Genomic DNA, 12,799 nt, shown 5'->3' on the forward strand with positions numbered 1-12,799 from the left:
AAAATGACACAAGTAAGTGGTAAAGGAGCTACTAAAGCTTGGGCAGAAACCTTTACTGATGTGCTGATGTGTGTCCTTGCTAGTGAGTCCTGCCCTTCATTACTTGCACATCTACTCAGCCTTTGAGACTGAGCTGCCTGCTCAGAGGGTGCAGGGGCCTGTCTGTGCCTTTGTAGCAATGCAGTGGGAACTGATTTCAGAGCTGGTGGCATTCACGACTAATCCAACAGTGAAGGAGCCGGAGCACTTCCAAAATGTGACATTTCCTATGCATTACTCTGAACTACATCTTGTCAAAAGTACACTGCAGATTTCTACATCTAGGGTAGCAGTTTAAGATCCTATTATAGTAACTGGGGAGTGATAAGCTAATCTAGGGCACAATTCATCTCATTTTGATTTAGGTGCCTAAAACAGGCCAGATGAATCATGCCCCCAGAAAGCCTTGTGCTTGCCACAGTCATTTTAATGTCTAAAAGTTAGAGACAATTTTATCCTGCTTGGCACACAGAAGTACAAAGTGCTAATTTAATGATCTGAGATTTTTTAATGAGAAAGGAACCACACCTACAGTCATTGATCAGTCTGGACCAGAAGACATTATATCCTTAATATGAAGCTCAAATATAGTTCAGAAGCAGCTGACAAACCACAAAAACTGCTTTAAAGCATATGAGGAAAAGGGGGAAACCCCTTAGCTTCTAACTGAAGTCAAGGGCAAAAATACACGGATTTACGTGCAAGATATTACAGCAACTATTACCACAACAAACCACTTGTTCCTCTCTTCAGTGGATGTATATGAAATGGCCTATGTTATGTTACACAGAATATGTTTTGGTGTGATTGAGTTAACAGTACAACAGGGAGCCTAGCCAGTCACACATTGACTCAAATCCTCCAGAAAGACAGAGATGCTCTTGTTCGTGCCCAAATCAGAAACATCTTTCCGCAGCTAGAAACAGGCTTGTGAGTGCCGTCGCCACTCAGTGAGTTTCTAATGAACTAACTGCTTCTTCTTGTCTTTTGTTCTGTCTGCTGGTGGTTCCCTTCTCTTGGTCAAGGATGCTGTCAGAGGGTTACCTTTACAGAATTGCCCACCTTTGTGAAGACCTGAATCCTGAGCTCTACAGCAAGAGTCCGTCTGAGGAAGTGGTGTATGAAATGCGGTCCATTAATTATTCCTCCACGGATGAAGCACAGGGGAAAAGCCTCCTTCAGAGGTGCAGATCTGCTGGCAAGTGCATTTCCTCAGTCTGCTCTAGAGGCAGCAAGCACAGCAGAAGGCAGAAGGATAATCTCCTACAGCCTACAGAGCACCCTGGGCTCGCTGGGCAGGTGTCTCCAGCTATGCATGTCTGCGAGGGGATGACAAGAAAAGACACCTACCTGGTTCCATCTTCCTGCAAAAGCATCTGCAAGAACTACAATGATTTGCACATAGCCGGGGACTACGTGGTGCCGATTAGCTCAGTCACGACAGATTTTACCTGCGACAGCGGCATAGGCCCCTTCTTGGAGTCCTCAGAGATTCCTCCCGCCATGGAGTCTGTGAGGGTCCCCCCCTCCAGTGATACTATCCGCAAACCAGTCCAAGGCTACTCCTCGTGCTGGCGGCTGGCGAGCCTCGTGCCCCACCAGCAGCCCCTCTCTGACTCAGCCCTGAACGACTACCTCGAACAGAAGCTGGTGGAACTGTACAAGCAGTACATCATGGATAGCACAGCAAACAGGGCATCCCCCACTCAGATCCTGGCCTCAGAGCTTATCATGACTAACGTAGATCAAATCAGCATGCAGATATCACGGGAGAGGAATATGGAGACAACCAAGGCCAAAGACATTGTCATTAGCCGCTTCTTACAAATAGCCAGTGAAAAAATATCTTCAGAAATTAGTACACCTAGTCTGCATATTTCCCAATATAGCCACACTAATGCATAGTATTTGAATGTCTGCTATAAGAAAGCTTTTATGTTCTGCAAAGTGAAGTTTTAGTTTCTCAAGACATTTTTCTGCTTCATAAAAATGTATCTACCACTTCAATTTAACCTTCCAGTACATATTAAATATGTAAAAATATCTGTACTGTGCAGCAGTATTGTGGACCAGATGATTTATTGGCTTTTTTTTTAAAAAAAAACAACCCAGAAGCTTCTTCTCTAAAGTCTTATTTTAATGAGCCTTGGACACTCAAAAAGTTTTTTAGAAAAATTACTAAGAACATATGACACTCTTCCAGGTGCTCCATGGTGTTTGCTTTCTCCCTCACATGCTTGACATGGCATTTCAACTTTTTTCTTCCTGGAGTCTGCCATCCTACCCCTGGGTCTGTATGAAGTGATGGCTTACACGCACTTAAGCACAAGGATGGTGACTGCAGAGCCACAGAAATGCAGAATTTAGGATGCCACCTAGTTCATCTCCCTACCTCAAACAGCTATACTTATGCCATCCCTCAGAGAAGCTTTTCTAATTTGTTCTTAAAGATATTAGGGGATAGACACTCCACAGTTTCTTCTGTATTAACCCTAATTATTTAGTTTGCACCTTTCAGTTCAAAAGTTACCATTCCTTTTTTTGAAGCACAAGTTTTGTTTCCAAACAGACTTCCTCAGTGGGAATTCTGCTGCATATACCGGTGTGTTTTGCACTGGACCAGACTATTACAGTGGATGCTGGTGACCTCCGATCACAGGCAGACAGCACCTTTGTAAGCTACTTGCAGACCCGCAGCTCTGGAGTGGTCGTGTAGGGACGGCAACGATGATGATGATAAAGGGGAAAGAGAAAGAGGAGTTCACCTCCATTACACTGGAAAATAAGGGCCAACCCAAAGCCCATTTCATTAGTGGGAACAGTTCCTTTGAATGCAGAAGGAAAGCCAAAAGGGACTGTTCAGCAGCGTGGCTAACCCCTTCTTGTGTAAGGTTCACTGCTGTGCTGTGTGTCATAGGTCAAGGTCATTTGAACCTGATGGATTTCCAATAGGAAAGTTCTTTTCTGTAAAATTTCACTAGGCCTTGAAAAAGAAGAAGAAAAAAAAAATAGGTGCCTTGTGAGCAAGGATGGCTACCTACTTTGAGGTAATATATATGTATATAATGTATAACACATTGTCAATGCCAGTCCATCACTGGTTGGGTTTCTATGTATCAGGATAATAAAAATACTAATTTATAATAAATATTCATAAAATATTTTCACGTTATTGATTCTACAGTGTTGTTTTGGCCTTCGTAGCTTCTTATCTTTTTCCATTTTTTTTTTTCTTTTTATATAAGTCATACCTTTGAGTATATTTCAAAATCAAATGTAAAGTAGTAAACATATCAATTTGTTCTACTGCTGTTGTTTTTCCAGAGATTTTGCTGCTTGTACAATGAAGGGGTATCCAAAAAACAGTTGCCATAAGAACCTTTGATGTGTGAATCCAGAGGCTGTACATCTGTTGCCATAGCAGCCTACTCAAATGCTATTATTCAGCAATTCCAGATAGGTAATTTCTGGTGTGTACTATTTCTAGACTGTGATCAAATGCAATTTACAAATAGAAAAAACATGCTATTTTTCAGAGAAAATAACATTCATGGTAATACATAGGCACACACATGTGTTCTGCATGCAAAATCCATTACCAATAGATCTCTCAAGTCTCTTGAAACTCTTCCAGAATAAAAGGATACACTAGAATCTATGAAAATGAGTTGCAGAGGAGAGAAAAATCAAGCAAAGATAGTAATTTTTACATCCTACAAATACAGATTCAGGCTTTTCAAGTCATGGAGATTTTGTTCATGCCTATTGACATTCATATTCCTGAATTTTAGTAGCAAAAGGTGTAGCAGAAAGCAACTCACAGAGATGCATGCATAAATCAATACCCTTGCTCAAAGACCTGGCAACTTCACCAGAGACCACAACTGATTCATACACTCAACTCTACCAACTCCACAGACCATGTCTTGGCAAACAAAACAGCATTTTACTGTCTGTTTCTCAGAAATCCCCATCTTGACGTTCCCCACAGGCAGCTCCTGCTCGCCTCAGCCTCCCTTCTCAGTGGAGATAGTGCAGGGACCAGTGAGGGCATCTGGAGGACGGGGGCTGAGAGGTCTGCCCAGACCTAGGTCCACATGAAAACCTCCTTTCCTGGCCTGGCCCCGTAGCTGCTGTGCCAGAGGGCTGCAAGGGAGCTCGGGGGACAGTGCTGTTACAGCAATGCTCAAATTTTAAATATACAAAAGCATGGCTGGTGCCTACAGAGGGCATGCTTGGTACTTAATTTGATTAATCATTCCATTCTCATGCAGCTTTCTTCCAAGCAGATTATATAATCATACCTACTTCAAGTAAAGGTCTTATTTTGTATTGCCAGGCTGACCTTTGTAAATTTTATTCATGGAAGGGTCCTACAAATTGCAGAACCTGGCTTATTCTGGAAAGACAGCATCAGCCACTTCCTCCCTGCATATGGTTATTTTCTTTTCCCTGCCTAAATATAAATCTCCATTTCATTTCAAGCTCTGTAGTGTACCTTCTTCTCACAAATATCACATACCAGTCACATCCTGTTATCTGAAGCAGTACCAACTATCTCATGGATTTAAGGCAGCTGCTACATAAACAAACAACTATTTCTTACTTTTCACTGTGCTCAGCTGAAATTTCAGTTATATCTCTCTCCTTCCTCCATTTAAAACTAATCTTCCTCTGCACAGGTATTTCTCTAGGTGTGGCTGTTTCATGCAAATGCTCTTGGATAGCAATTAGGCTGCCACTAGCATGACTCAGGTTATCTAAAGCGATTACCATCTTCTTTCTCCTTCTCCCTCCTCTCCTGTTCCACCTCAGGGTCAAACGTTTAAAGAGAGAGATCCCATTTTTTATAGTAGCTCCTTAAAGAACACATTTTTAGCCTGGGGCGAGTCGTTTCTTAACACAAGTTTAGCAAAATGCTGGTGGAGGCCCCATGGCTGGGGAGTGCATGCTGGAGAGTTTGAATTCTGCCCTCACAATGCTTCTTGTGGCTAATGTGGCTGCTTTAACATGACTAAGGTCACTTAAGAAGGCAAAGAAGATTATAATGATGATTTCAGTAACTGGTTGATATTTTCACCAACTGTCAAGAAACTAATCCGAGAAGGATAGTTTATAACCACCTTCAGCATACTCTAGAAGCTTCCTTAGGCATTTTTATACTCACTGCTGATAACCCGATTGTAGCATCTAGGAGTTTTATTGTTTATATGTAGTGTGACTGTGCCCCCAAGAGTCCAAGCCCATCACTGTGGCAGATGAACAGTACCTGCATGTCTCCAGAAAGGCTGAGTGTACCTTGTGATGGAAAAAATCCCTGGCAGGGGGAGAAAAGAGAGCAGGAAAGGAGGCTCTCAGATTTGTTGCAACCTGTAGCTCCTGCATTTGGGTTTAAACCCGTTGCTGGTTCTGAATTCTTGTCTGTACCGAGAAGTGGTGAGGGGGTTTAAAAGGGATATGAAGTGCAGGCTGGGCTTTGTGCTGAATGCTGAAGTGAGCATTTCAAGCTCTGATTGCTGGGTTCAGATGAAGGCAAAAAGCTAAGCACCTGAAACTGAAATAAATTAAATTCTCCAGCACTTACTTGAGCCAGGCACACTGCTGGGGTTTCACCTCAGGGAAGCTGCTAAAGGGCAGGATCAGGCTGGACCCTCCTGGCACCAGTGGGTTCAATGAGGCAACCTGAGGTACAGATCTTTCCCCTTCTACTGTCCTTTCAAGGGCTGAAGCAACAGGGAGTTATTTAGGACTATCCCTTTACTGAGCTCCTTTCAGTTAAGGAGCTGTCTCCTGGAGATAGGACCTGCGGAGGATGTACCCAGCTGCCCGTATAAATGGCTTGGGCAGGAGCAGGGCAAAGGGACTAGGAGGTTTTATTCCCATGTTTATCAATCAGAATCACTGTAAAATACATTTATTGCTAATGTAGACAGGGGAGGCACCCCTTGTTCTCACAGAGGCAGGAGGGACGATACTGATTTAGGGAAATGGCTGCATTGCAGTGAGGATTTACTACAGGTTTCAAACCAGCCCTGAGATACAAAAGGCCTGCTGCACTTTCACTAATTGATGAAGTCAGTAACTTGCCACACACCTAGGTAAAGGCAGCCTGCTGCTCTCAGACAGGCAGCTGCGGGTCTGTGACAGTTGGTGGGTGTCCACTTGGCATCTCTGCATCCACAGAGGCAAACATCCACTGACAGACTGATAGGATGCTTACGGACAGCGCTCAGAAGGGGCAGGGGTTTCTCCAGCACCATTAATTACACCCAGCATGGAAATAACAGGCAGATTAAATGGGTGTTTTGACATCCGCTGGTGCAAGTTGTCAGAGCTGGCCTCTGGTCAGTGGAGCCACGGCAGTTAATGCTGAAGGAAACTTGGCTCCCCAGCTGTGCTAAGCTGGGTAAAACCATCACCATCTTAGAAGACCTTTTACAATTTAGAAATGTATAGCAAAAAATGAGTAACGTGTAAAGGAACAGAATTTTAGGTCAAAACAGAATTATTCTGTGCACTGCAGCATTGCGTCTGCTTCTGCTGTACTGGAAAGAGCTGGCTTGCTGTCACCTCGGCATTAATGCTGACAGGATTAGGGTCACTTTTTGGAATATTAAGCAGGCTTTCTAAGGGTTGAAGGGAACAACCTTGCTGAGGCTTGTTCTAAGACCTTCTTATATCTTTGTCAAAGCAAATGTTGGACAGCCTACCTTTTCTGAAGTGGAAATCCCCTTAAGGAATATTAGCAGTGCCTCATTTTGAATTAACATCTGATTAATTCATTCCATCTGAGTGTGGAACTCCATGTGTTGCCATTCACCCCAACATTGTCCCCCTGCTTTATCTTTCCACAAGGCTGGTCACTGTGTGCTCCTGCACTTCTGCCCTGCCAAAAACTGTGACAGAGGCAAGGGACCACTGTGGAGGCAGAGGAAGCCCTTACAGTGGGCAGGAGGTTGTGAAATGTGCTGGGAGACAGCAGGGAGCTGAGGAAAGAGGTTTCACGGTTTTCCTAGTGAAGACAAGTCTGAGGTGTGGCAAGCGTTTTCACACCCTCCCTGGCTGGAAGGAGCACCTCCATATTTAAAGGACAATAGTTTTGGTAGCTCCACCTGTGGCATTTTTCAAGCTTGCAGAGTTGTAGCATCCAACATGGGGTTTCATTCACTCTCTCTGCAGCCACAGCTGAGGGACCTGTGTCCAGAGCAGCGTCCTCCCAGATGCGCCCAACAGCCACTTGCCCACACAGACTTCTACTCCTGGGAGCTGGCAGCAGGACCAGGGGCCAGGGGACCTGCCACTGCTGCAGCTGGAGCAGCAGCCACCCTGTCGCTCTGCAGCCCTCCCCAGACACCCCCCACACTGTCTGGCTCAGCACTGACCACCAAGGATTTCACTCCTTTGGTGGACTTTGCTTGGAATAGGAGAGCTCTCTTAAGAGCAGGCAGTGGGATTGGCAAAAGTGAGGCACAGAGACAGGCCCTGCAGTGGCTTTTTTCCAGGTTAATTTTTGTGTAACCAGAGCTAGATCTATGAGACTAAAATCATAGATGGCAGGGCTGCCTTTGGTGTTTTCATTGATGCAGCTCTCCTGTTTGCATCTCTGCACTCAAGCCACTTGGACTAAAAGCAGATCCTGCTTGAAGGGGTTGAACAGAAAAAAACCCCATAATCATTTGAATACCACCACACAGGTGACACATTCCAATACATTTCTAAATGAAAAACTATCAAAAGAAAGAAACATATTAAACATGTTAGGAGTAGGCTTAGTGACAGTAAGATAACCAGTTTTAAGAAAAAGAGGTTAAAGGTTGTCAGTTCTGTCACTTTAAACCAATTAATTTCAAGGTGTTATTGATCTATTTAGCTGCCTGAAGTGTCACTTCAGAAGTACAATGCTTGACTAAAGAGGTACAGCTTAGAAGTTAAAAAAGAAAAGTAAACCTGCTGAGCAGTCAGTTTTTTCATTCATAAGGTCATATTAAAAATGCACAGCCACGTTTTTGAAGTCACAATAATTCAAGCAGAAATTTGATTATTTGATTATATGCACCAAGAATATATTATTTTAAGAAAGCATAATCTAACAGGTGGGGTAAGGTTAGTCTATCAAAAGACATTTTTCAACAATCAGCACAGAAAGGACCAACAACTGATCCTGAGAGGGTCTAAGCAATCACAAATCAGTGTGAATTACGAGTTGAGCATCAGAAAGTATACAGTATAGTTTTGAAAGTGACCCTTATTTTTGCATCCATCTTTGTGAGAGAAAAATGGATCAGGAGTTGGTGGAAGTGGGACAGTTCTTTCTGTGCTTCAAAGATTAATTTTTGCTGCTTCATGGATGAGAAACATCAAAACTGTACAACTAGAAGGATCCATCCCAAACTTCTCACTGCTTTAAGAAATGAACCAAAGATTCTTGACTTTGACAGCGTGTGGCAGCTCATATTCCCTAGGTGTTCACAAACCACTGCCAGTTTGTGGTGCTCAGCCCCCATGCTACTGGCACAAGTACTTTGGCAGCAGTCTTGTGGCTTTTTTGGTTTTTTGTTTGTTTGTTTTCTTTTGTTTTTAAATCAGTTGGAAGCAGCAGCACTGAGGTACTGATAGGCTGACTCCTTTTCTTACCTCTGCTGTCAGAGTGGTTCTAAAGAATGTTTGTCAATGTGGTGATGGGCGCTTTATATATATAAGTATAAATATATATAATTATAATTATATTTATATCTAATTTGCTGAGCTCCCGTGCTGCTGGCTACTGGCTCAAGCACATCTCAAGCAGGGATGTGGATAGGCATCCCTGGGTGCTGCGTCCTTCCTTGTCTGTGTTCATCACTGGAAGTCTGTGTGGAGACCCACCTGCTCAATGCATGCTCCCCTCATGCAGCATCCTTCATCCTGGATACCCTTCGACATTGTTTCCTCTAGTCTTGCCATTTTCCTCTACTTTTACTTCGCCTTTCAGATATACCCCTTTCACCCTGGCAACTTTTAGTGTGCTCTTCTTGGAAACAAGGATATCACAAGGATGTTAGACAAGTGGCTTAATGATATACTAAGCCGCCCTAAGATAACTTTGTTTTTCTTCTTTCTTCTTTTAGTTCAGGCCTTGACCAGCTAAACCGAGAAAAAAAGCTAGAGATTTGGTCATTGGAAAACCACTTAAAATGAATCAATTAGAAGAACATGCAGTTCTTAAAATATAAAAGGTAAAGTTTCTTTATTTCTGTTAGGCTATGGTCTGTTGCAAGAAAATTTTCCAGACTGGACACATAGTCCCGAGAACCCCTATGGACAACAGAAAGTCTGATTATAAGCATCCTTCTGAAGAGTGAAGAACAAGAGAATGGTACCTGCTAGAATCACATTCATTAAAGAAACTCGAAATGATAAGAATAATTGATTCTTCCTTGTGTAAAATAATACATTACCTTTCATTATTTCCTAATGAATTCATCACATCAGGTACTCATGTAAAAGTCGATTAATCTGATGTGAGTTGTCATTGCACACACTGTAAGGGTTATTGAACCATTTCTGTATATACAAAATACTCAATTGTGTTTAAAGATCAAAGGCAGTTGTAAGAAGATAAACCAGTTTGAGATTGCATTCGCTTTTCATGCTGCTTCTCATATACTGTGAAATGAAGTTCATTAGTGACCTGTTTCTTTATTCTGCTCACAACATGATCAGCAGCGTATTGGAAAAATATGTGCTACATATTCTTTTATCTAATGAAGTCACACAGCCTCCGATCCGCGTCTATCAGGCGTGACCAACATATTTTAAACTGCAGTAAAACAAAAGAAGAGAAAAAAAGGATGTGATTTTTTAAAACGCAAATTAAAAACCAAAAGTATTTACAAGACTTACAGGCAATTTGTACCATCTTTGCTCCAATTAAACAGCACTTTCATTTCCAAGTCCTTAGTTCAATGCACTGAGTCGCAAAATAAATTATTATTAGCAAGGGCATCAGATACAAGCCTTTAATAAACAAACAAAGAAAGAAAATGTGTCTAAAATTGAGGAAGATTAGTTTGAGTGATGTGATTGCAACTTGGAGAGAAGCTGTGTGTTCAGGTGCTACTGATTAGGTTGAAGTTCTCAACATGAGACATCCAAATCTGGTAATTTTTGAGGTAGCTGGTTTCTATGCGTGTCTATTCTTGTTTTTATTATTATTAGATTTTTTTTTTCTTTTCATAGATGGGATAGGATTATACTTTGAGATGGTGTAACTCTGGTTTTATTCATGTTTGATGACATGGAGATGGGATAACAATGGAGGAAAGAAGAGAAGAATGATGTGGTCAAAACAATAAATTAGTAAAATAATCATAGAAGGGCTGGGAAGGCAGGACTGAATTTGTCAAGGATGTTGTAGTTCTTGAGAATGCAGAAGCTGAGAACTTGGGTAAGAGCCATCATTATCTGTTGATGGGCATCAATTGTAAATGGCATGCAGAATAAACTTAAGGTAAAAGGAGAAACAAAAGATGTAGTTGATGGAAAACCGAACAGGATTGAAGGGTTTTTTTATGAGTGTTTAGACAGAAGAGAATAAAACATCTTTGTGCTGTGAAGGTGAAGATGCAGAGGAGTTCAGGAGAAATGCCAAAGAAATGATACTGGGGACACAGAGCCATGAGGGCAAATGGAGGAGATCAAATTAAAAAAGGAGGAAATATTTTAGGAGAACAATGAAAGTGAGAGAAGGTATTTTGTCCTGGAACGAAAAGGTTGAAATGTAATTTTAATTTGGGGTGCTCAATGGTCCTTTCATGAAGAAAAGAATGGAGGGGTAAATAGGAAAAAGTCTGGTGGCAAGTAAAAGTTGTGAATTACCTGGAGCTGTGGTCAGCTGAGTTGCAGAAATAGAGTCATTTAGCTAGGAAGACTGAATAGTCATAACTGAAGCAAAGGGAAAAACCCCAAGAATTACACTTATAGCAGGAAGGAAAGAGAGGAACACACAAAAATATGTCATTGAACTGGAAGAACTGTGTGGCCACCAAAAAGGTCGTTGTGCTGTTGGCTAGGCACAAGTGGGAAAGAAGCCCAGGCAATGACTTGGTTGGAAAAGCATAAACAGTGAGAGATCAGAGAGCCAACATCTGGTGAAAACAGCCCCTCAGGGCTGCCCGGAGCTGCTGAACGGTGTGGTGAGACATACAGCACCGGGGCTGCATGAATAATTACTGTGGGGGCTGTGGGCAGGGATGTGGAGAGAAAAAAGTGAAACGGGAATGAAAAAGACTGACAGGTTCAGATCAGAGGAGTCAGGAGGTATGAAGCTTAAAAAATTGCATTCAGTTGAGGAGAAAGAGTGCAAAGAGAGAAACTGGAAGGTCTGAATAAGAGAGATACCCAGGAAGCCCAGGAAGTGCTTTGGTGCAGACTGCACAGCATAAATCTGCAAGGAAAGGCAGCTACATGAGTAGTGCCAATTTTAAAGATGCAATTCCTTAGTGATACGTCTTCTGGGATGAGTATTTTCTGCAATTTTTAGTTTAATTTCTAGATCCCAGCAATGGTTTGACAATGGAAGTGTGCCTAGCCCTCATAGCTGACTCTCTTAGCACACAGGTGGACAGGGACAGCTGGCAACATTCCTGCCAGCCTCCTTTTCCTGGGTATCTCCTCCCCTTCCTCTTAAAAATGAAGGTGGAGGAGAGAACCAAAATAGCTAGTCATTTCTCATTCCTTAAGAGAGAACAGTTAGGCTGATGGGAAAGCTTTTTCCTAAGCAGAATGCCCTGGAGACTGTGTCTAAGGACTTGGAATTAGTTATATGTCTTTAAAGTGGGCTGTGCACTGTGCCTGACTCCTCTGCTGCTGAATTATCTCACCCTGGCCTGGGTGACCCGACTTGTCCCACAGGTATGCATCTGTAGCATCTCTTGCATCCACTGTAGGGCAAGCCAGAAAGATGAAGACTTTTGTATATCAGGCCCCTACATTTCAGCTGGCTGTGGGAGCAGGACACAGACAAACCAACCAACATGCTCGTCCTGAGTAAAGGAAAGGCACCACAGAGGCCTTGGTATCCATTTTCATGGGCCCTAATCCAGTACAGCACAGGCCCTCACAGCCTACTGAGACTGCATGCTGCTCTACAGCCTTTGAAGGAACAGACTTATTTCAAGTGTGTAGTTTGTATTTTTCTTCATTTCCACATTATAGACAGCTGTAGCAATGCAGTCTGGGGGCCAACAAAATGAAAGGCACCGTGTCCAGATCCTGCTGCAAAAGGAAGGATCGAATTTGCTTGTGGAGAGGAGTGAAGACTTTTTGACACTATATTCTTTGATTGTTCAGACTGAGTGATGAGTTAACCTAATTTTGAGATTTCACAGCACTTGATAAATAAAGATCAGTATCTTTGATAGAAAGAAAGGTCATAGTTTCGGTGTTCTTTGTATGGCAAGCCTGATGGAAACAGACACTCAGCTGAGTAATTCTGAATTTCAATAAAACTAGAAGCCATGGCTGCTCTCTACCTTGGCAACTATCTCCTATAGATACTGAAGAAAGAAAACACGCTAATTCATTGCCTTTGAGCTGTGAGCTCTAGGGAAAAAGAACAGATATGAAGCACTGTAGGCAGAAAGCATGCAGAAGTCATTGAATCTTGTCTTGTCCTTTTTTTCTCCCTGATCTGAATTTGCAGCTGGATGTATTTTTATATAAGCTCCAGAGAAGCTGTGTAATGTTAACAATATTTTGAAGTCATATTTCATACTGTTCC

General features: G+C 42.4%; 1 protein-coding gene across 1 annotated transcript; it reads left to right on the plus strand.

Annotated features, from left to right (window-relative positions):
- Positions 1-1,065: 1,065 nt before the first annotated feature.
- TASL (TLR adaptor interacting with endolysosomal SLC15A4) lies at positions 1,066-1,944 on the plus strand (the record flags this gene model as incomplete). Its single annotated transcript, XM_084279638.1, has 1 exon — positions 1,066-1,944. One exon carries the CDS (start codon positions 1,066-1,068, stop codon positions 1,942-1,944), a length of 879 nt encoding a protein of 292 aa, XP_084135764.1.
- Positions 1,945-12,799: the final 10,855 nt, after the last annotated feature.

This window comes from Gallinula chloropus, assembly GCF_964237585.1.
Source record: "Gallinula chloropus genome assembly, chromosome: 1".
NCBI lineage: Eukaryota > Metazoa > Chordata > Aves > Gruiformes > Rallidae > Gallinula > Gallinula chloropus.